General features: G+C 42.6%; 1 protein-coding gene across 1 annotated transcript in view; it reads right to left on the reverse strand.

Annotated features, from left to right (window-relative positions):
• Positions 1–25806, reverse strand: part of alk (ALK receptor tyrosine kinase) — a 794509-nt gene that overhangs the window by 100879 nt on the left and 667824 nt on the right. Inside the window, exons 9-10 of the mRNA XM_079527540.1 lie at positions 23900–24072; positions 5275–5369 (exon numbers count right to left, since the gene is read on the reverse strand). Coding sequence (XP_079383666.1) covers positions 5275–5369; positions 23900–24072 — 268 coding nt within the window. The remainder of the gene's footprint in view (positions 1–5274; positions 5370–23899; positions 24073–25806) is intronic.

Below are 25806 nucleotides of genomic sequence, written 5' to 3' on the forward strand. Positions count from 1 at the left end.
GCGTAAAATGAAACCGAATGGACCCATTCGGTCTCATTTTATACTTAATTTACAAGAAGTCTACACAAAAAGGAGAATGTAGAATAATTATTTGGATCAATTACTGTTATATACCATATCAATACAGCATGGAATTGTGGACAAAATCCCATTCAATGACAACAAAATATTCAAAGACAAGTTTTGGGTCTGAGAGGTTAAATCTCATCAAATGGTGCGTGGCTCAAATGCTGAATAAAATATGGACCTTGATATGAAAAGGATTGAAAACCACTGCTCTAGACTTACAGTAGTAAACTGGACCCGAGTTGTCTTCTGTATTTGGACCGCATTTTTCCTTCAAATCTATTAGCCAACAAATATGTTTGCAGATTGTTCCCCACCCCCGAATATGGATGCTGGGGTTCAAATGCTTAACATAATTTACAATATTTTTTACTGCTGGTGTCCCTTATTTGAATTTCCAAGTAGTTGTCAACCGTAGGAGTGGTGGAGAAAATGGATGTTGAGCCTGTGCATAGCGGTGGTCTCGTCGTGCTTCCCTGCTCTGTCGGGAAGAAACCTCCTATCTCCATATTCTAACTTTTTGTGTTTTTCCCGTAAATGAACGCGCTACTTGATCACGGTATACGGCGTCACGCGAAACTTGGCGAAAGCATCAAACGTAGCAGACGAACAAGCTCGAGACGCGGCGCGAAACGCTGGCCGTTTTGAGCTCGTCGATCTGCCACTTTTTCCGTTTTTTGAATTTGAATCATGACGAGCAACAGTCTCGGACGCGTGAGGTTTCCGCCCGACAAGGGACGATATCACAGGGTGGCGTCATAAACCTCAGGGATCCATCATGGTAATGGCGCGTGCTGATCACTCTTGGAAATGACACGCGCCAGGCGCCAGGTGCCAAATGCCCCCCTCCACATATCAAACCACCCTGAATGATAACAGGCAATAAAAGGTGACTGTGTCAAGTGTGGCATTTTGTAATGGATACCTGCGCCCAGATTAAACACTCACCATCTGGCGAGAGAGAGAGAGAGAGAGAGACATCGAGAGACAGGGAGAGAGAGCCTGGGATAGGCAATTAAGACAGCTTGTATCTTCATTTGCCATATTTCAGCTTTTCGACTTTTCTACCCCACCTTGTCCTACTGCAGCTAGGACGATCTACAGTTGGGTGCCACCGATATTGTCCCTTATCATTTGACCCGTTTAGGCCTGACCTCAACATTTAAAAAAAATCCTTCTAAATCCTCCAGTTTTCTGAAATAAATATTTTCACGATTTTTCAAAAATAGCAGACCTACAAGCTCGTAGCGCGCCACTCGGTGGCGCGCTATGAGCTTGTAGATCTGCTATTTTTAAATAGCTAAATTATAACATAATGTTTAAAACACCAAAAGGGGTTAGCGCCCAAAATGGGTTAACTGTCCTTTTGCGCAGATCACGCAAACCTCAGCAAAAAGAAAAGGACAATATCGATGGCCTCCAACTGTACAAGCTTCCAGCCAGTCCATCTTGGCTGCCACTGCATGACGTCGATCATGCTCCCCTCAAGAAAGTATAAGAATGCCAGAAATGTGGTATATTTCAGTAATTTGTCATATCTGCCCTGTGCACATTTTTATTACGAAGACTAAAAGCAAAACAGAAATGTAATTTCTATTCATAATGTTCCAATGGCAAAAACAAAATGAAATCGTTTTTTTCAATTATTTTTGAAATTATTTGTGTGACAATTAATCGTCAATTTAAAAATGTGTAATCGTGACAATCCTATATTCCACCCGGTATATCAAACGACAGACAATGGTGCGGCGTTGCATCATGCCACTGCAACGTGCCTGTATGTGTTCCAAACACAAATTGGCGGGGCAAACATCTCCTGGAAAATGTCACCCCATTACATAAAGCATCTCCTGAATCCAATAAGCCGTATAGTGTTGATGCAGGCGGACCAGTGGCTCTGTTGCAGCCTGCAACCAAATGTCTCCATCCTGGTATTACTAGTGGCCGACCGGCCGTCTCAATTGCAATTTACAGTTGGGGTGCAACGTGTTGTACGGAGAATTTCTGCTGCCAACGAGAACTCTGAAATGCATCTGAGAGGAGAATACTTGTCGGGTGGGAACCTTGCAACGCCAGAACCGTTCCTTTTTTTTTATTTTATTTGAAAGTAATGAAGCTGTAAGCTCAGAATACATACATGCACGCACGCACACAAAGGCTGTAGTAATTTATGCCAGTATCTTGTAAGCTTAGCCATTCAATTCATAATTCATGCCATCTGTAACGGATTGTCTTGCTTCCTCCCATTTTTCAATTAAAAAAGCTTTAGCGTCAGCCTCAAAGAATCAAGACAGCTACTGCAGGGCTCAATGTATAATTCAGTTCCTTCCTAAATGTTACAAGGTGTTCAAATCAAAGCAGACATAATCAGATAACACTTTTCAACGCGCACGCGCAAACATACACACACACACACACACACACACTTCGGCTATTTGAAAATGGCCGATCTGATGCGACGCGCTGTGGGCTTGTAGATGTTTTGAGCATATAGATCGGCTATTAAGAAAAGGCAATACATTTTTGAATGGGACATTTCGCACAAGGACTACATTTTACTTTTTGGTACTTTAAACATTAAAGTACCAAAAAGTTTAAAGGACCACTTCACAACTTTTCAACGTATCTTCATATAATAGGTCCTCAGTAATAATCATGATAAAATGGCACCATTTTTTTCTACTCAGTCTGTGTCTCATAGGAGGGCTGTGGGCAGTTCAGAAACCCGTCCACCAGTGACATCATCGATGGGGAATCCAAGCTAATAGAAACTGCAGGCTTTCTAGTCTGAAAAGTTGCAATGCGAAAATGGAAGCCATCGTTCTCATGATAATACAAATGTAATCATTTTTGTAAAAAAAATATTGTTTAAAAAAAAAATCTGCCTAACGATGATGTCACTGGTGGATGGGTTTCTGAACTGCCCACAGCCCTCCTATGAGACACAGACTGAGTAGAAAAAAATGGTGCCATTTGATCATGATTATTAGTGAGGACCTATTATATGAAGATAGGTTGAAAAGTGGTGAAGTGGTCCTTTAAGTACATTTTGATGCCAATACTTTACTTTTAGTGAGTAGGCTACGTTTAAAATACCGACAAGTACTTTTCTACATTGTGCTATTGATTCATTTTACTTAAAGTCGGACTGCAATGGCTTTTTTTTGGGTAATTTTCTTCTTTTTTTCCAGTCTGAAATGGAAACCTGTATGTTCCTGAACCAATCAGAGCGGCCCATTCCCTCAGGCTATGGGACGTTAGAATCTCAATCATTGCACCTGTGTGTAGCATCGCTACTGTTTGTTTACAAGTGAGCGAGAGACGGCCATGAAGCATGTTTGCTACTACGTGGCGTATTTCTAACCTCTAATGTTTTCAGATACAGATTTTAGCGTGCTGATTACGTTTAAAATGAGTAATAGAGTCTGGATGTCATCTTGAATGAGGTTTAAAAACGGAGTAGTTCGGTAATCAAAAGCAGCTGTGTTTGGAGGAACGTGCAGCTATGGGAATCAAACAGGTGAATGAAATCAAGATTCATTCATAAGAGTAGCGATGCGTCACCCCTCAGCGTGTTTTCATTCACAGGAAGTAATTACAATTTGATTTTTATGGACTTTTGATATAATGCATAAAATTAGATTTTTCTTTTGTGGCATCTAATTATGCCCATGATGATCATGTACTGTATATGCCCTAAAAGTGTGAAAAACATATTTTTCATTCCACTAGGTCTTTCTGAAAATGTGAGTAGCCGACTTCTTCCACATACAGCTCCTCAGACATTACTATTCCTGTCACTGTGTGAGGGGGTTGTTTCATGAAAGGGCTGGAGAAGGAGGAGGATCAGAGGTCTCCAGTTCCAAGCCTCTTCATTACCGTGATGTCAGACTCAATTGTCATGTCACCTAGCTGTTTTTAACGCCGATAAACCATCCTAATTATAACTCGCTATACAATTCCGTGAAGGTGAGAGAGAGAGGAGGATGTGAGGTTTGGCCTTTAAGGACGCCACGCCAGTCTAGCTGCCATATGATACAAGAAACCTGGCTGTAACCATTTCCATCAGCGAGTTGTTAAGATAACGGCAGATGGTTTCGGCTGCCTCTGACATTTTGAGAGCGCGAGGCGCAGCGCAGGCAAAGATGTTGTGATAGAACGGCACTGTGCCGTATAGGCTCAAACTAGAGCATATACCATATCACTGGTTGCAAGTGGGCCCCACAAAAATAATCTTTTAACATTAATATAAAAATGTAATAATGAAATAGTATTCTTTTTCTTTAAAACCTTGAAAAGGTTTTATTTGTGACACCGATGAATAGGAACTTAAGTATCTGTTAAGCTCCATTGATCCAAGCCACAATTGATTGATCATTAACATAAGATGCATGCTTTGAGAATGTATCCAGAACAGGTTGGGAACCACTGGGCTATAGTTCTTAATGTTCATATACATAGTAGACCAAATCCAATTTTTGGCCTATATCGAGATTGAACCTAGATGGATTTTCTGAAGTCTGAACAGCAAGAAAAGACACATTGGAAACAGATTTGTGGGCGATGTAACTCACTCTGGACACTTGGACGCTGGAGCTACGTGCAGTAGATGTGTACTCGATGCAACGCGTCTTGACCTTGTGGAGATCAGCTAAATGTGCCATGTCACAAATCACAATACACAAATTGGATGTTGTCTGGTCACTACTAGTGAATAACAGTGTGGAGTACAGTCCTAAAGATCAGATTTGAGAAATAAGGATACTGTAGATAGAAAAAGGATGATAGTAGCATATGCCTATTTGCAACCCAGGCCTATGTGTAATGTACTGTACACTGGACCTGATGAAAGTTTAACCCATTCAGGCCTGACCTCGAAATTTAAAAAAAATAATATTTTCACGATTTTTCAAAAATAGCAGACCTACAAGCTCGTAGCGCGCCACTCGGTGGCGCGCTATGAGCTTGTAGATCTGCTATTTTTCAATAGCTAAATTATAACAATGTTTAAAACACCAAAAGGGGTTCCTGCCCAAAATGGGTTAACGTTGTTTCCCATTAAAATTAAGAAAAAAAAGAAGCTACATTTAAATTGACATTTCGAGAATTCAACCACAGCAGCGCTGGGGAAGAAAAGAGAGAGCTCAGCAGCTATAGCTTTATGAATCTGGCAGTAGTAAGTGTGTTTATTTTGTCTGGTATACTCACAGGCCAGGAAGCAGTCCATGCTGAAAGAGATGTTGTCAAGAGAGATGCTTGAACCGGGCCCAGGTCCATCTTCCGTGCTGAACTCGAGCCAGAACCTTTCAGGGTTGGAGAGGAGAGACAGACTGTGTTTACGGCTAAACAAACACCAGTGAGTTGTCCGACTGCCTTGAACGCATATATACTGTACAGCAGTGGTGTAAAAACCCTTTTCATATCAAGGTCCATTATTTATTGGGCATTTGAGCCACGGACCACCATTCAGTGGCGTGCACAGACATTTAGAGGGGTGCTCAAGTGAAAAAAAGGGCACCTTGTGCAGCGCGTGGAACCGGCCGGTTGCCATAATAGTGTGACATTTATAGATTGTGGGGCATAAATAATATATTAGAAGCTTTTTATCAAGAATTGATCAATGTCACCATGGCCCACATACTGTACAGTGTACACTGTACAAAAAACCCCGTTTTTTTATTTCAAAAGGGCACATTGCCAAAAGGGCAGGGGGTGCTCTAGCACCCCCTAGTGTCTATCTGTGCACGCCACTGCCACCATTTGATGAGATTTAGCCTCTCAGACGCCAAACTAAAGAAAATGTCTCTGGATAAGATTTTGTCCACCAATGCTCATGCTGTATTGATTTTGGTACCATTCAGAGAGATAACAGGGTATTGGTATTTTGCCCTATTCAAGGCTGACAGACAGTGTATCAGACAGAAGACTACACTCTATTCTGTGTGTCCTGCGTGTCTGGAAGGTGTTGGGTCTTTTCACACTCAGAACCGGTTTTCACGTCACGACATATAAACACCACACACACACACACAATGGCCCGACCGAAGTTCTTCAATTGATTCTTGAGACAGCAGAGAGACACGCTATGGCACCGGAGAAAGACAAAGAGTTTGTCCAGGGCAAACTTATTTTCGACGCGAGGACGCCTAAACCTGTAGGCGTACTAGGCTACAGTGGCGTGCACAGATAGACACTAGGGGGTGCTAGAGCACCCCCTGCCCTTTTGGCAATGTGCCCTTTTGAAAAAAAAGAAAAACCTTTTTTTTCTTTCTTTTTTTTCTTTTTCAAAAATAGCAGACCTACAAGCTCGTAGCGCGCCACTCGGTGGCGCGCTATGAGCTTGTAGATCTGCTATTTTTCAATAGCTAAAGCATAACATAATGCTAACACCAAAAGGGGTTCCCGCCCAAAATAGATTAAGGCAACCGGCCGGTTCCACGCGCTGCACAAGGTGCCCTTTTTTTAACTTGAGCACCTGCCCCTCTAAATGTCTGTGCACGCCACTGCTAGGCTATCACGACACCCGTCACACCGCTAAGCTTATACAGCACCACCACCCGCACCCGAGGAGAGAACCAGAGGTCCCTCGTTTTGCTGCTTTTGCACGCTTCCGTCACCGGCCTCCACAGAAAATTGGGGATCTATAATAGCTATGATCGAGGAGCCACCAACTCAACCAATCAATGTGAAATGTAGCAGCCTGGTCTGCCTACCTCGTATTGGCGTTGCCTTACGCGTGATATAGTGATTCAATACTTTATTAACAGTTTGAGAAAAGTACAGTTATACAATAATGCTATAAAAGGATTGTGGTGCTGTGAATTCAATGCATCAAGACATAGAATATACAGAAATACAACAAACAGCACAGGCAGTTCTTTAACTACAGAAAAGATACTAAAATTGCTATTAAAATGTTTTACTTCAGTTAAAGTAGAAAAGTATTCACATTAAAGTAACAAAAGTAAAAGTCAATATTTTCCAAATTTGTCAACATCTTTCAAAAATAGCAGATCAACAAGCTCACACGACACGCTGTGAGCTTGTAGATCAGCAATTTTGGAATAGCCGAAGTATGAAATAGGATTTAACGTATGTTTTGATAGCAACTATAACGTTTTCAAATAATTGTAGTGGAGTAAAAGGTACAATCATTTTGCCTCTGAGATGTAGCGGAGTAGAAGTAAAAGTATTGAAAATTGTAAATACTCCAAGCACCACAACATTTTATTTAAGCACAGTACTTGAGTACTTAGTTACTTTCCGCCATGCACTTACGTGAACGCACAGGGAAGGTTGTGGGTGGCACTACTGGCCTCGACATAGTCGACAGACTGAGCAAGAATTGATCGGTGCCTTGGAAGTGGAATACCGTTGAATTGTACAGGTCTGTAAGGTGTGTGCCTGCAATGGCTTTGTCAGCATTAGTGAACATTCTGTTCCGTCTTCGGAAAAGCCGGGGACTTGACAGACGACTTTGTTCCCTACTCCTAATCTGCAATGCCGCGCTGGCATAAGGCTGTGTTTAGGATGAACTGATAAAGACAGAGTGGGTGACTGTCAGCCGCACACTGGTTGATTGTCTAAGGGGCTCCGCGTGCAAAGAGCAGGGGTTCTCAGACCTTTTCGTGTCAAGGACCTCCGAATTGATATGCATTTCATTTGGCCACGGCGGACCCCCATCTGAATAATGTTTTAATTTTTTTGCCAGGGACCTCGCCAGAAGTTAATAAACTCTGCTATGTGAGCACTATAGGCATGATATCCTATAACTTATAGGATATGAGCGGAGGGGTGCTTATAGGCTATAAGCACCCCTCCGCTCATAAAACGCTTGGCGTGGACATGACGCCTGATGCTACAGGTACATTTTCTGTTTGGGATGCGGGTAGCCCTTATTGAATGAATGAATGAATGAATGAATGAATGAATGAATGAATGAATCATTTTTGTATCATCAATTTCACTTGCTTATCTTGTATCCTGTAGGAGTGCTCTATCCTGATTGGTTAAAAATTGTATCCCGACCTGAAAATGCATGTTCTGTTTAAAGGACCACTTCACCACTTTTCAACATCTCTTCATATAATAGGTCCTCACTAATGTTCATGATAAAACACCACCATTATTTCCTACTCAGTCTGTGTCTCATAGGAGGGCTTTGGGTAGCCTGGCGCGGCCAGAATCATAGCGAGGGTTCACTGATGTTTCGTCCCCGCATATGAGTCTGGACTCGGGCTCATTGACAGAGTGTATGCGGAAGCTGGAGAAATCAGAAAATGACCGGGGCCAATCGGGCCAATCAGTGACTGCGTTTCAACGGCTGTCCGTACAACAGTGAAAAGCAGCCTCTGATTGGTTCATGTGTATATGGTGACGTAACATTCATGCTGCAGGACTTTCAAAACAACAATGGCTGCCCTCAACGCAACAAGTTTAAAAGTTTACACAGAAACGATAAGAACAGCAGTTATTTCAGATATAGACTCTGACATATATCCGACATATCTCGCTCACGTATAAAGTAGAAACTATTAAACAGACCTTGTTGTTTTTAGCGTGGTTGCCGCGGTATGAGGAGCGGACCAGCGCACTGTGTGGTGACGTCAGCTTTTTGTTACGCTGATTGGCTAGATGGATCTGTCTGTCAAGGCAACTACTAACGCCCACTTTTCAAGCTGCCTATGGCCGAAGTCCAGACTCATATGCGGGGAAGAATCTTCAGTGAATCTCCGCTATGAGGCTGGCCAAGCCAGGCTAGGCTTTGGGCAGTTCGGACACCCGTCCACCAGTGACATCATCATTAAGCAGATTTTTTTTTTAACAAGATTTGTTTTAAAATATATTTAGATTTGTATTATCGTGAGAACGATGGCTTCAACTTTTGCATTGCAACTTTTCAGGAAAAGAAAGCCTGCCGTTTCTATTAGCTTGGATTCACCATCGATGATGGTCACTGGTGGACGGGTTTCTGAACTGCCCACAGCCTTCCTATGAGACACAGACTGAGTAGAAAAAAATGGTGGTATTTTATCATGAACATTAGTTAGGACCTATTATAGGAAGAGAAGTTGAAAAGTGGTGAAGTGGTCCTTTAAGAGCTGGAGAGACAGGGAGACTCCCGTTACTGAACAAACACTCTATAGCAATGATTACTATTACTAATTACTATTACTAACAGAGAAGATAGCAGTAAGGAGGATGAGACTAACTGGCCACTGCCACCGACACCAAGAACTCCCGGCCAAAAAGCTTGTACTGTGGGAACCAACACACGGGCATCGATCGAGAGGACGTCCCACACCGACCTACGTGGACGTACTAAAGAAAGATGCTGGTGCAGAAACGAAAGCACAAATGAGCTGGCCACATGTATGGAGAACCGAGATGACTGGAGTCGCAGATGGAGGGCTCCTCTGAGGACGACGTAGAGATCAGAAAATATGTTTTTTTTTTAACAAAGGAATACCACTTAAGCCTTTAAGTGAAAACAGAACAGTCACTAGCATAGGGCCCTGAGGGACGCCGCTCAACGGCGTATAGGGTTTTAGTGGCTAAGCCTTGTGTCGAGCGACTCCCGTTTATTGAATGCCATTGTTTCCATGCAGACCAAGTTAACATTATCACATTAAATGTGGTCATTGAGTCGTGCTTTGGGTTTTGCGGCAGCGGGAATGAGATGATGTTCACAAAAGGTCATTAAGCTGTGTGTGTGTGTGTGTGTGTGTGTGTGTGTGTGTGTGTGTGTGTGTGTGTGTGTGTGTGTGTGTGTGTGTGTGTGTGTGTGTGTAGCCATTGCAATAATATCCAGCGGAGGACGTTTTATTTAATGCCATCTGTTGTCTCACAGCAGTGCCGTCGTCATTCCAATGCCATACACACACGGTGGGGGAAATCATCAGAGTTAATTTCACTCTGAGAGCATACAAATCACCGGGTCCATTTGGTTCCACGTTGATTTGCCTCTCGGAGTATCAACAAATGGATGAATTACTGAGGCTTAGCCTAATATCTCCCTCCTATTCCGAGTGCTAGAGCTAGATATGACGACCATGCAGACAGACCTTGGTCATTTTGTTCACACGTTTTCGTTACTTTAATAGGCTTATTTTTTCTCGACCACAATGTTCAAATGTTAATTTAGATAAACTGTTTCCCTGGTATCCCATGGTTTCAATGTAGAGATTGTTATCGACAGCATATTGTTTAGGCTGATGTTGGGCTGTTGTCCTGGCTTACCTGTGGTCCTAGTTTCCTGAGGCACTACACTGTGTCTCTGCATTTGATCACATTGCACTTAAGTCGCTCTGGATAGGATAAGTCTGATAGGATAAGATAATAGGATAAGTCTGATAGGATAAGATACATCTGCAACATGCCTAAATTGTAAATTAGGCATTAGCCTTTTGGGTGAGCAATAGCTGTGTTTCCTAGCATCCAATCCAATCCAATACATATCGATTTGGGGAAACCTTGACGTGAAAAGGTTTGAGAACCACCAAATGATCTTCTATTACATCTGTATCCCAGATGGCTCTGCAAAGGTCACCGGGTCACATCCCGCAGGGTCACATGTAGGTGAAGGACCCCGCTATAAGGCACTAATTATAAGAACACAAGCACAGCCGAGGACAACCAGCCAGAGGATCTAAAAACAGAACGACTCCCATGGGAATGGGACAATGTGGCTTTGAATAGGATTAGAGTCACTGAATGCCTCATACAAACCAGTGTTGCCAGATTTTGCGAGAGAAACAAGCGGCCGGCCAAGGCCATAAAAAGCAACTATAGGCAGCACGCGCAAGCAGTGGCACGCACGCACACACGCCTTGAACCCTATATACATCTGCTATTTCATTTCCCAAAATATTTTTATATTTTATATTTGGAATATATTTTCGAAACATAACTACAAATGTAACTAAAATTGTCTGAGAACTACTGGTTTAACTAATGGATTTTTTTGAAGCAAGCCCGAATACAAATATGGAACCACACAAAAAGAAACGCAACCCACAACTATCAATATTTACAAGCGACTTTACAGGAAAAACAAGCACAAAGTCGCTTATAATAAGCAGCCATGGCAACACTGATATACAAACAGAGATGAAACGCCAAGACTGGGCACTTTTTTTGTCCCCCGTCTCTCACTCTATCTCTCGTCCCTCTCTTAAACATCCATCCCTTTCTAAGGGTAAAACCAAGGGCCATCTCTAATTGGAAAGAGAAGAGGACGACTAGAGCGCTGTGCTGCTGATTGATTTCTACTCTCTTCTTCAGAGCCGAGTAGTACAGAGAAGACAGCCTACTTTGCACACACACGCACGCACGCACGCACGCACGCACGCACGCACGCACGCACGCGCACACACACAGTGACAAGGCTGTGTACTGTACAGGCCCCCCCACCCCCTGCGGGATTCATGAAGGGAGGGTTCACCTAAAAGTAACAAAACAAAAAAATCATGTATTATGAAAATCTGTGTGGGAGGGGGGTGTGTGGGGGCGGGGTTTAGGGGGTTTGTCACAAATTAATACTTTTCATTCGTTCAATATTCATAAAACCCACAGACACACTTAACCGGTTTCATTACCACAAAAAAAAAAAAAGGTAAAAAAGCAAAAGTAGCAGATATACAAGCTCGCAACAGGCCACGGCTCGGCCACGTCGTGAGCTTGTAGATCACTACTTCTGCGTGACATCACACCGGGGAATTCACGAAGCAAAAAAGAAAATCAGGAGATCATGGAGATACAAGGTTTCTGCCCGACAGCAACGAAATGAAGACAAGTTACTCCTTTACTGTTTCTAGAGACCCAGCAGTGGAGATGCATGGCAGAAGAGCATCAAAGTACTTAATGCACATGAGTGGGAGCTAGCACGGTGGATGAAGGTGGGAACTAACTAGGGATGGATTGATGGTTTGATCTCTCAGACAGCGTCGATGATGTAACCCCAAACTGCTTTTTACCCACTGAAGGGCGTTTTCTTATAGCTTTGCATTATACAGTAGTATGGCTTGATAATGCTTCATTGTTGTGCTGTGTGTCACTCACCTACAGTTGGGTGCCACCGATATTGTCCCTTATCATTTGACCCATTTAGGCCTGACGTCAAAATTTTAAAAAATCCTTCTAAATCCTCCAGTTTTCTGAAATAAATATTTTCATGATTTTTCAAAAATAGCAGACCTACAAAGATCGTAGCGCGCGCGCTATGAGCTTGTAGATCTGCTATTTTTCAATAGCTAAATTATAATGTTTAAAACACCAAAAGGGGTTCCCGCCCAAAATGGGTTAACTGTCCTTTTGCGCAGATCACGCAAACCTCAGCAAAAAGAAAAGGACAATATCGATGGCCTCCAACTGTACCATACAAGCTGAAAATGTGTTCTCTATAACCAGGGTTATGATGAGGGCTCTCATATTGTTTCATGTCAAGGACCTGAAGAATATTTAATAACGGTTCTGTGTAGTTTGCAGTGGTGTGGTGTGTCAAGGAAATCCAAACGGAGAGTTTCGCTTTGTCTTAAAAGTCGTATCCAAGTTTTATTGAAAGAGGTACGAAATGCAGTTTCACAAGGCAGTTTTCGGGAACAAAGGCCCTTGGAGTCACACGCACACGGCCTATTCAAATCAGCTAGGTACGAGTGAGCACACCATCGGAACGGAAACAGGTAGTCTATATACTAATGCAAGTTTAAAACTCCCCCCCTCTCTCATGAGGGTGGGACTCAGAATTGTCCTTACTTACTGGCCAATCAGTGAGCCAGGACTATCATGCAAGGTTTTCCTATGAGAACTTAGCAACAGATGAAACTATACCAATAAAAATGAATGTACCATATAAAATATACAGAACATTATTTAACACCTGCAATGAAATAGTTAGACTGTATTCTTGACTCTAGATGCATATTTGACAAAGATACGTTGCATTCATGACAGACAGGGCAGACAGATAGAGCAGAGCAGAGTTTGACCTAAAATATGCCATGCAGCTGTTATCCCATGGATGCATCTAGGGTAAGGAGTTCACGCAGACCCCTGTGGGGTTTAATTACCCCCTCTGTTTCTTCAAGCCTAGTTGTAAATAACTAAGCGTAATCTCACAGGATCTTACCGTGAGCCAGTTGCCACAGATTGCATTGTATAGAAAAACAGCTGTCCCAACTTACGCTCTCCTCTTGTGAGCAGTCTATGCACCTGGCTGTTTTATAATATATCAACTGATTGATATATATGTGTCCATGTCTATAATATATCCATCATATTCCTCCCTCAACAGGCTTTTACGCCTGTTGCAATACAATTAAAGGATCAGAATTCATAACCTGCCAAATTAATTTTTCCAAAAATAAATCATTTTTTTTTCTTTCTTTTTTCCAAAATGCAAAATTAATTATTAAACCATAATTTGACGTGACACGTCCCAATGTAGGCCCCCCTAGATACAGGAGCATTTTGTTAACTACCTGAATTGTATCAAATTAGAACAGAACAAACATAGGGCTTGTTCTGTTGTAGGACAGACCTGAAACTGAAAACAGAAATTAAACTCCTTCTTTAACTGAAATCCTATTTAGACTAAATCAAATTCCTATACTGATTAAATTCAGATCCCTGTAAATGAAAAGTTAACACTTAAAACATGAAAAAAGACAACGAAAATAAACATCTCTAACAACAGTACTAGACCAGTACCTTGTTAAATCTACTTGAGCTGTATCAGCACAGAAAACAACAAACACAAACATGAAAACATAACATCTTTCAACATTAATCAAAAACAACGATTCTTTTTTTTTTTTCCATGTCACAAACTGTTCAATCGGACGTCCAACGCGCGGTAGGAAATATCCCACAATTATCTTTTCGCCTATCGAATAGCAACGCTTGGAAAATCCTCCTTGATTCTCAGAACTCGGCATAGTTTGCATTGACTGATGAGGGACGTAGATCTCTTAGGTTTGGGGCGGGGGCACAAGTGGACTGTAGTAGGCAGAAGACAACAGAATCTCCTTTGAGCATCACAAGGCTCTGATTCTGAATGACAGCTTATTGCTTTAGCCATGTCAATCATGACAGCAGAAGCATCAAAACGCTCCCTTCTCCATAGCAGCAGGAGAACAACACTCCTTTCTCCAGTGTGAACATAGGAGATCCTTGTAGTCTCGGCTGCAGAATAGTGGTCGGGTTGACACCTCTCCGGCTATCTCAGTGGCCGTGAAGGTCACCTGCTGTGTTGATCTGACGATAGAGGCTAGGCGAGAAGCATTCTGTTGTGATGGCAGCTGCCGGTTGACACACCCCCCTGGATGCTGTCGGGTTGCCACTCCCCCTTTTTGGTGCTGTCAGATGTCAGTTGTTGACACGCCCCTGGAGCGGGAAATCACTCCGGTGTAGATGACCAGAATGGAACCCTCTCCCATGTCCACCTATTACCACCTATTAAAGGGTGACATGCAGCCTTCCTCCAAAGAAAGTTAGAAGTCCCTCTCAACTCATGCGGTTAGAATATTAGCCCTCCATGCAAAAATCAAGAAAGTGTGTTATAACATATTAGTCCTCGTTTTGACTTTCATTTATATACCTCCAATGTAATTTAATTCCCCTCAAAGCACCAACAACTCAATTGCAAATCATAGCATGTTCCCTTTGTTATTTCGACAACCCTAAAACAATTTAGTGTGACTTTCTCTGACATTAATCCCACTGTTTTGTATTAATCTCTCTTGTTCTGGCATGGCAAAGTGTGTATTAACCATGGTTTTTGAGAGAGAGATTACATTTAGACTATGTTAAATGCAAGAGACTTGACCTCTATAATATAAAGTGTATATTGTATAAAATAATACAACTCCCCCCTTTTTCCTGGGAATTCAACATCCCCAGGAAAATACAGAGAAAATAACCAACACGCACACGCTACCCCTCATGACCGAACAAACCACCCATTTTGAATCACAGACCGTCATCATCGCCCACCAAAAATCACAACTACTTAGCACCTATAACAAAGTAAAATTTAAGAACACAAAAGGATGTAATCTCCAACCACAAAGATAATAGAAAGTGAGCTCTTTTTTTTTTTTTTTTTTTTAGTCACCAGTTTATCACCTCACCATGAAAGGGAAGGGGACGGGTTCCCCTTTCTTGTACAAGCGGTAAAAATAACACTTGCCCTAATGTTAATGTCCAAAAGAAAAAATCAGCAGCTTTCCCAGAAATGTCAAACAAAAATAGACGATCAATGACTGACACACGTTACCTCAGCCGTCATAGTTGTAGTCCACAGATCTCCGCCCGGTATACTTGAGCCGCAGGAACTCTTACTGAGGGTCAGGTGGTGGCACAGGCCAACCACGACAGGTGCGCAACGGCTGGACGGGCGCCCTCATCCCACGCCATCCAAATGACGCTCCCCACGACGGCTGTCCCTGCCAGGAGCCGGGCGGCAACTGTACACAATACCGCTCCATATGTGACAAACTACCACATCTGAAGCAGCCTTGGTATCGCGGCTTGGGACCACGGCGAAAACGCTGACGAGGCTGGACGTCTCTAGGAAGAACAGAATGGTTGTCGAGCAATGGAACGTCATGTGGCCCCGCCACCCTGAGAGGTGCCTGAACGACTGGTGGACCGTTCTGAGGCAGCGGGGCTGAGTCCACTGCACGGGCCGCAGTCTTCAAGGCGGTCTGCACACCCTCAGGCAGGCCTTGTTCAATTTTCTCTCTCAGAAGAAACACGGCTAATTCCTGTTGAAAACATTGTAACTGTCTCTTATGCAACTGCCTTATCGCCTCCTCCTCCTCACGCTGCTGGGAGACAAATGTCAGCGGAGGTTCTGTAGCATCCAAAGGAGAGAAAACAACATCAGAAGGAGAGAAAACATCCGAAGGGCGAACATCCTTACGATTCCGTCGCTTTACCATCCACACGTCCGTGGCTTCAGGACCCCCTCCCAGCATCAGTCCACCACTTCCGCCGTCCGGTCGTCGTGGCACCGCGATCGTTGATGCGTCATCCGGATCGGGGCTAGAAAAATCTAAGTCACGTGCATCAAAAACGCAGGCTCCTTCATCAGGAGAGCGAACGGATGTGGACAGAGTGTCCTGTACTGGGGACCCATCAACGGATGTGGACAGGGTGTCCTGTACCGGTGACCCATCAACGGATGTGGACAGGGTGTTCTGTACTGGTGACCCATCAACATGACATTGGGCATAAGCCTCACACATTTCCTGTCCTCTTTGGAGAAAGAGATCCATCAACCTTCGTTCTGCCCTAACCCTATGCTCCAGGACCAGTCTATAGTCCTGTATTCGTACGTTCAAGGCATTGATGACAACTGGAGAAAATACGCTATCCTGTGGCCATGGGCCAGAAGGGCCCCATAAGTCCCATTTAGAGTCCCATTCAACCAAAATTGAAGTTAATTCGGCCATCAGTCCATTTGGTGGGGAGGAGCATGCGTGTGTATGTGACCCACTCATACTGGAGCGGTATATGGGCACACCTTAAGGTCAGAGAATATTGAATTACAATTATAGTCACTCCTATCGCTACTATAAGCACCCACAATTGTCCAAAAATAATCCCCCTGTGATGCAAAATTACCCCATATATTAGTTGTCAAAACCCTAAAGGAAACACACTGATTCACAATGGTCAACCTGAAAACCAGTTATTAACGCGGTTATCACAGGAAGCATGTACACCGTGAACTGTATAGCTATATACAATTCACACGAATAGATACAAAAATATGTATCCACAGGCGGAAACAAAAGCAACGAAATTTAGGTGGTCAGAGACAGAAACCAAATTAACCTATTATAAAACTCAAATATCCTCCTATAACATAGTGTAGTGAAAAGGGTGTCATTAACCGGAAAATCACAAATGCAGTGACTTCCCAAAAATCCTACTGTGTATTAGTACCCACAATAGCCCCCCTTTAAACTTAAACTAAGTCTACAATAAACAATACAAACCAAACAAATTGTTAGAACATGTCACACACTGAATGTTTCAAGACAAGGTTACCCTGTGAGTTGAAACTGGCAGAACAACGTCTAGTTATGTAACAGTCATGCACCATCACCCATGCAGGTTAATAGAACTCGAAAACAAAAGATGGGGCTAACTCCCTACACTAAAACTCACGTATATCCAAATGGACTACCAAATGGTTTTACTTTTAAAAAGAAAATCGTGAGAAGGGGTTTTAAAAAACTAACTATAATTACGGGCCAAAAATGTGTTACAAAAAACGTGGTAGGCTATATCATGAATAGAGTATTGACCGGCCTCCTAAAAAATGTACACTATAAATTCAAGTATACACACCAAACACCTGGGAATATTCCTACCAGTTGTTCAAAATTAAGACAAAAACTTTGTCAAAGAGAAGGCCGTTCCAATACTCACCCATGTATTGTCCACCACGCATGCAACTGAAAGAAATAAAAACTGAAAATGTTACTACTTAATCACCTGAAAAAGGAAACAATTAACCTACGATCAATCCATCCTAGCGACAGATTAACTTTATAAAAATGTAAACTGTCGAGTACAGCCACAGAAATGGTATTTATAATTAATAACAGATTCAATAGACATGTGTATCTGTATCCTGCAAACATTTGAGCTAAAGGGAGTTGTAGTCATATCCCCTGATTCCGAAATCATCCGTAACAGAAGAGAACAACTACAAGGCCCAAAGATAATATAACCTGACTCACTCCGTTGTTACTATTGTATATTTGCACAAGACGTGCCCACGAACGGATTACAGATTGACGTTTGTCAACATAAGGACAAAGAACCCACTATGTTGTGGAAATGACTGGTACATCCTACACATGAAATACATTGCCCCTCAACCCCCCTCACAGTAACCCTCAAACGAAATTTCAACCACATGTCACAGTAAGGTGACATGAAAGATCTCTCAGAAAGAGATGAAGGAAACATTGTAACAATATGCCATTTAGTGGTCAAAATATATAAAAAATATTTGTCAGCTGGTATGCTGAATGTCATCTTACTACAGAAAGGATGTAATAAACCTAACTATAGTAAAGATCTTTGAACAGGGGTAGCCATCTGTTTACTGTAAATAGCCCCCCAATAAATTTGCTCACAGCTCACAGTGGGTCTTTTTAAAACAAAGGAGAGGAGATAGCCCTAAAGCTCTCTTCACCTGAAACATAGTGTTGATTCAGGGCGATAGCGATCCCCCCTCCTTCTGAAACTAAACAAGTTATTTATTGAGGGTGTAAGGAAGGGATTTTAGCTCTCTCCCCCTCTTTCCCTAAAAGCACATTCCGTCAGAGCATGCTAAAATTGTCATTGCAATTCCTCACACGTAGCTCTGTATGTATTCGCTCATTTAACTATCACTCTTCACTCACACATACATTATTCCCAATCAATTATCGTGATATCACACACACACACACACACACACACACACACACACACACACACACACATGCAGGGGAATAGTTACCCCATCACCCACACTCATTTGCATACAACCAACCCCATACTGAGTAAATGGAGATTTATCTCACCCTACGCAACTGTTTTTGTCCCAGAATCAAATTACTCATGCAGAACTATATATAAATTTTACTAATAAGAACTGTATTTTTAACAATCCCTAATTAACCTATACCTAACTTTTACCTAAATGTAACCCTTTCCAATTTGAGATGCATTTGTCATTTACCCTCTAAATTTTATTTGGACCCCCAAATTAAACCCACATTTTTAAACCTTAATTGTCCCCAATCTCTGAGTTATTGAGCACAAGACAACAAAAATAGACTGAGCTGTTGTCTCCGTCAAAATTTAAATGAACCTCCCTACTGTAATATCTATATTATTCATTTAAGAAAAAAAAAAAAAAGTCAATCCACCTTTAAACAGTCACTGATCTTTAAATAATTTCTCAAATATAATTTCACTCTTATACATTTATACACTCTAACGTACATGAATAGCCATATTATAGTTCCCTTATCTAATCTAGTTCATGCATCCAGTTTACTTGTTAACCTCCTATTAATTTCGTTTATTTATCTAGTTTGTTCATAAATGTATTAACCTATCACTTCCCCCTGAGCCATGACCAACATGGCTCATGACAAAAATCTGATCATCACAGAAAACAGTGCTACGCCATCCATAACATCACGCTCAGTACAACCATAGTCAGCAGAACAAACCAACTGACACACGCATCCATCACGCACCCACGCACAGGCACGCACTACACACATAGAGTACAGTCATACATACTCATCACGCAGGACTCTCACAGAGTTGATTTAAATCACTACCACGGTTCAGTAGTACTATTTTCCAACTCTTCAAACATAACCACTTCACACACACACGTATAACTTCACCCATGGGACAAGGTAGAAGGACACGGAATCAGTCCACTGTACTCTGTCCCATCTTGTGTGTGTATGTGTGTTGACCCTCCGTTGCCTCAGTCAACACGTCACCACAGGTGGTCTATTCCGAGAGCATTCCTAAGTAATAAAAGGTCCCTGTCTGTTATATGACAGGATGAACTCACAGCTATTGTAAGCTTTAACAGATTGTTATCTTAGGCCATCTTTAGTGATTCCACAGCTAGCCTCTTGTCAATTAATGCAACCAGCCGTTCGAGTCTTAAAGATAATTGATTGATTGAAATATTTATCAACAGTTCGCAGAATTACAGTACCCTTCAAGCACAAACTCAACCCAAAGGCCGCTAACTGTGAGTGGACAGCTTACAAGAGGGTCCACCATTGTTCAATTCATCAAAAAATAGACTATACTGCCTGGCCTAACTGAACCAAACTTTTGTTTGTCGGTGAAGCCATCCTTACTGTGCAGAGCTATGCATGTCTCCTGGCTGGCGAAAATTGTTGCACAGCCCAACACCCATTCAGTACACATTCAAGACCGCACCACTCAACTCAAAAATGGTCTGATCATAAGAGTCATTCTAGCAATTATTTTCACCCGGGTTGAATAAAAATAATATGTAGAAAAGAATGACACAAAAATGTAGCCTACTCATCTTTTCGTATTCAAAATACAATTTTCAAACAAACAGATCCAGACCACGTCTAAATATGTGCCCATACACATGCCGTCCAAGTGAATAAATAACATTATCAAAACCCAACAGAATTCATTCTCTGGTCCAGCCAGAAAATGAACATCCTAGAGGCCTTCTAGACTGTTTTGTTCCTTCAATGAATACTCAACACAGACAGACAACATCCACAAAAGCACACATAAAGAGTAATCTAAAACCACCTTTAACCCTCGTATTTCGTATACAGACATATTGCAATGCCTTAAATCAATACAAATTCTAACGACACCTCCCCCCATTTGAGACATGAAACTTCTCCATGTATCAATAACATGCAGCCTCAGCCATAGGAAAGATAGACAGGATTCTGGAAAGATAGACAGGATTCTGTCCATCATAAGAACAGTGCCAAAGCACTGGGCATCACCACAGGTATAAGCCACCCATAAAACATTCAATCACCCATACGGACAGACATACACAGACACCCACAGCCCCAGGCACACACATACCCGCATCAAAAGGCTAGTTTGTCAAGCCAAAGACAGAGGAAACGAGTCAAACGACCCATGGCAGCACCAGAACACATGCGGTCACGTAACCCCAATAACGTCGATTAAATCAGAAATAAAACTGATCCACCCCAAAGGAAACGTCATAATCTCCCCAGGAAAACGGGAGCGAAAGAGAGGAGTGCACGCACACGCACGCGCACGGAACGGCACAAGGGAGCAGTAGTTGCTGACAGAAAGAACAAAAACCACGCCCCTAGCCAACCCAGAACAAACCCGCTCACACACCGGAAGTATGAGGAGACTTGTAAAAAATAAAGAAACGCTCCCGAACGGGAACAAAGACAGTACAGCCGGATAGCCAGTACTCAAAGAGCCGCAATGCCACTGGGAAAACCAAAATGGCCACGAAGAGATATTAACAACAAGATGAGCACATCCAAATGAGCGTCACCCAAATGATACAAACAGCAAAAATAAATCAGCACGCTGCACGTCCCACTCAGGCCTCACAGGAAGAGCAACCATAAACACAATGAAAAGCAAAGCGTAACCTAATCGAATGTAAGACGCACGTTTAGTAATGCAGAAACATTTAAAAAGCGAAAAAAGATCCGATTCCTGGAAACACTTGCTCCTCATATAGGTTACCCACTCCCCCAAAACAATACGCCCAAACGTGGAAAGCAGTACGCTGACGACAAATCATTGGCAAAAGTGTAGCAACAACATAACATCGCCATACTTTACCTGTCCAGACCCTTGTCCACAGGACAAAGGAATACGACTCTGCCATCACATCCCACGCATCTGTGTGTAGCGCCGCTCAAAACAGACTAGCCCTTATACAAGAGAAATACTCATCTAATCCCAGAATAAAGCCGCACTTCCACACAGACCCACGCGATGTTTCAGCAAAAGCCCCTGTACTTTTCTTAAACAAAGGACCCCATACCCCGTCGAGCAGAGACCCCCCACCCCCACTTATACGAAGGTGTAAAACTTTAAACGTACACCCGTGTTTTTCCACAAATCACCGCTAGGAGGAAATAGTGCCAGCACAAAGCGATCATAACCAAACAATCACCAGAAATGCAGGCACATACCCCCACACAGCAACGTAAAAAAAAAACACAAGTATACAGCAGTGCGCGCACCTTATGCATCGTATATATATATACGTCACAAAATCCCTGTTTTGCAATACGCTCGCCGGCTCGTCTTACTGGGCCTTGCGTAATCCAGACAACCTCAGAAGAATAATATTAATAAATATTAATATCAATCACCCAAAATCTCAGATTCCTATTCCATACACCCAGCAACGTAGGGCCAAATTATCCTACTAACCACCTTCGGCTAGCCCTCAGGAATGCACAAAACCGTCCAAATAATGTGCACCCCATGTAATACGAGAACGGCCACGCAAATAGAACTTGGTCATGAAAAACGCTCGCAAACCGCGCGCGCCTTCCGGAGCTCCCAGCGGGGCAGAACAGCACTGCGGCAACTGTGTAGTTTGCTCGCATGCTACTATTCACATCCCACCGGTTCCCCGAAAAACGTGTGCCGTTTGAAATCGCTTTAGCCTATAAGGTATATCAGAATCCACGCTTCCCCAAATTGAAGCAAAGGTATTGTTCTATATGGCTACGCCATATCTTCTGCACGTTTGGCCAGGTATGTGTTTTTATAATGAACCGCCACTTTGACGGCGGAACATTACAAAAACTAGTTTCAACTTAATTGTCGTAAAAAATGAATTTAAAACCAGGGTTTAGGACGAGGTTTTTGCTCGCCCGGCGTTTACAGTTAAAATAAAACAATGGTAAATGGAATGCGTTGCCACTGCCTAGCAAGAAAAAGATAAATTCTCACGCTCTGAGACACCTCACCACTGGCCTATATGCACAGATCCGACCCTGGATCGAATTTACCAGGCTCCCCTCGTAAACAGCTGTAATAATAATTTTAACTCACCCAGCTCAAGACGAGGGATCCTTCAGCAACCGGGGATCGGCACCATCTGAAGAATATTTAATAACGGTTCTGTGTAGTTTGCAGTGGTGTGGTGTGTCAAGGAAATCCAAACGGAGAGTTTCGCTTTGTCTTAAAAGTCGTATCCAAGTTTTATTGAAAGAGGTACGAAATGCAGTTTCACAAGGCAGTTTTCGGGAACAAAGGCCCTTGGAGTCACACGCACACGGCCTATTCAAATCAGCTAGGTACGAGTGAGCACACCATCGGAACGGAAACAGGTAGTCTATATACTAATGCAAGTTTAAAACTCCCCCCCTCTCTCATGAGGGTGGGACTCAGAATTGTCCTTACTTACTGGCCAATCAGTGAGCCAGGACTATCATGCAAGGTTTTCCTATGAGAACTTAGCAACAGATGAAACTATACCAATAAAAATGAATGTACCATATAAAATATACAGAACATTATTTAACACCTGCAATGAAATAGTTAGACTGTATTCTTGACTCTAGATGCATATTTGACAAAGATACGTTGCATTCATGACAGACAGGGCAGACAGATAGAGCAGAGCAGAGTTTGACCTAAAATATGCCATGCAGCTGTTATCCCATGGATGCATCTAGGGTAAGGAGTTCACGCAGACCCCTGTGGGGTTTAATTACCCCCTCTGTTTCTTCAAGCCTAGTTGTAAATAACTAAGCGTAATCTCACAGGATCTTACCGTGAGCCAGTTGCCACAGATTGCATTGTATAGAAAAACAGCTGTCCCAACTTACGCTCTCCTCTTGTGAGCAGTCTATGCACCTGGCTGTTTTATAATATATCAACTGATTGATATATATGTGTCCATGTCTATAATATATCCATCAGACCCCCTCAAACTGTGACACCATTGACCATTGAAGCATGCATGGCTTTCAGCTCGCAGCGTGGCACGAATTGACACACACGGTGAGCTTGTGCGTCTGCTATTTTTGAATAGCCAACATATAAATGGATAAAGTGTTTAAACTATTGTGATGCTATGTTAACTACTTTAGCTGGGGACCCCCTGGAACGTCCCCCAAGGACCCCTGGTGGTCCCAGGACACCACGTCGAGAACCAAACGCTCTTTAAGGCGTGCGAGACGGACGCGCAACTATAGAATGAATCCGGCTTCACACAAATACTATCAATCAATATAAGAACGAAACAGAGCTATAGAGAGGGATTTTGCCGTACCAGTCTGCCAGTCCGTACAGGGGAACGGTGACGTGTCTCCAGCCTCTCCCAGGTCTGGGCTCGCTGGCCGAGGGCCACAGGCGGCGGCGCTCCTCCGGCCCCGTGCTGTTCTCCACAATCCACAGAGACAGCGACCCCTTCTGGAGGCCTCCGGAACACACCCACACTCGCACCTGTGTTGATGAGGGAAGGATAATGTTGATGTCACTGCCAGCTGGGAAAAACCTGGTATTTACATATATAAGATATAAACAAACACACATACACAATACATTACAAACAGATTACACGAAATGGGGGGGGGGGGGGGGGGGACCTGTGTTCCCAATGGATCCAATGTAGTTATTATTTGGTCACAAGCTGTTAATAATTGTCATTGGTTACTTAAAGTCACGGACAGACTTAACCATTTTCACTTTCAAAATGTAAAAAATAAATTAAAAAATGCAGATCTACAAGCTCAAACCGCTTCGTGTTTTGAGCTTGTAGATCGTCCATTGGCACAACCATATATTTGGCATCGCTGCTGTAGGGCAGAAACCTAATCCACATCTCAAATTAACGCCCTATTTCATCGCACAAGAGTGTCACACAATAGTGAAAATTGTATTTCTACAAGGATGCCATCATCACAATATTTATCCAAATTAAATAAGGGGGGGGGGAAAGAAAGGTTTTGGACATACAAGGATTCCACCCAACACTGGCTTTGACCGCAGGGGCGAGTGTGAGATGAATAAGACATGGTGCATACTAGTGTAGTGTAACACATGGGGCTGCATGCTAATTCAATGCAGAGCACTTGTTAGGGCTGATGTCAGCAGAGGTCAGCAAGTCATCAGATTAGAGGAAGCCATTTTCCCCGGTTGATTTACGAGGCGTGCGGGGTGAGCCCAGCTACAAATTGAGCGACGGCTGTACATCTGCCAACAGGGATTAACGCAGTGTATAGACGGCACTTTAAATAATGAATCGGAAAGAACCGTCTTCTATTGCAGATTCACATCGACAATTTACATTATACTGTAGGATTTTTGATTGACGTGGAGAAGACGGCAGAGTGACAGGCAGTGGTTACTCAAGTACAACCACAGTATGTGGAAATGCTCCGTTTACAAGTAGAAGTCATTACAAATGTTAGTTTTCTTTTTTGTAAAAGCACAAAAGTATTGGCATCAAATTGTAACAATCAGAACCATAAAATTGTACGAGTTATATTAAAGAACTAAAAGAAATAAAGGTCCTGTACCTGCATCAGTACATCCAAACAGAAAAGCCCTGATTGTATTAAACAATATTAAACTCACCAACATTCCAGCTGTACGAAAGCTCATTGTCCTCTTTCTATCTGCAAAGTGTTTGTTTCTTAAAAAAACACTGTCGACATGTTATTATGAGCTACTTTCTGTCAATACCTTGATAATTTTTCAAAGTGTTCGAGTTTGCAAAGTGCTCGTTGGAAATCACATAATGGCACATAATGCAGGAGGAAGTGTTATAGAAAACGAGTGCTTCCAAACTCCAGCCGGTTCCTTTGTCCAAAAGCTCTGAATTGATTCAATGTTCGACCAATTCCTTTCTTCCCCTTCACAACGTTCTTCGGTCACACTACTCAGTGATTTAACAAGTTCTGATTCTGGTTTAGTATTGGCCTTAAAATAAATAAAATAACCACCACCAAACACTCTTTGTGAAACCTAAAAGCAAACTCACTTCCTGTACTTAGCTCTTCCTGGTACCTCACTTCCTGTACTTTTATAGCTGTTCCTGGTACCTCACTTCCTGGAACTATTCAAGGAAGCTCTGAGAAGGAAGGGAAGTGGTCACGTGACTGGGCTGCGCCATGACACTTTCATGGGAGCCAAACTCACACCGGAAGTGCAATGAATACATGGCAGTGAATGGAG

This window comes from Electrona antarctica (assembly GCF_951216825.1).
Source record: "Electrona antarctica genome assembly, chromosome: 18".
In the NCBI taxonomy this organism is placed as follows: domain Eukaryota; kingdom Metazoa; phylum Chordata; class Actinopteri; order Myctophiformes; family Myctophidae; genus Electrona; species Electrona antarctica.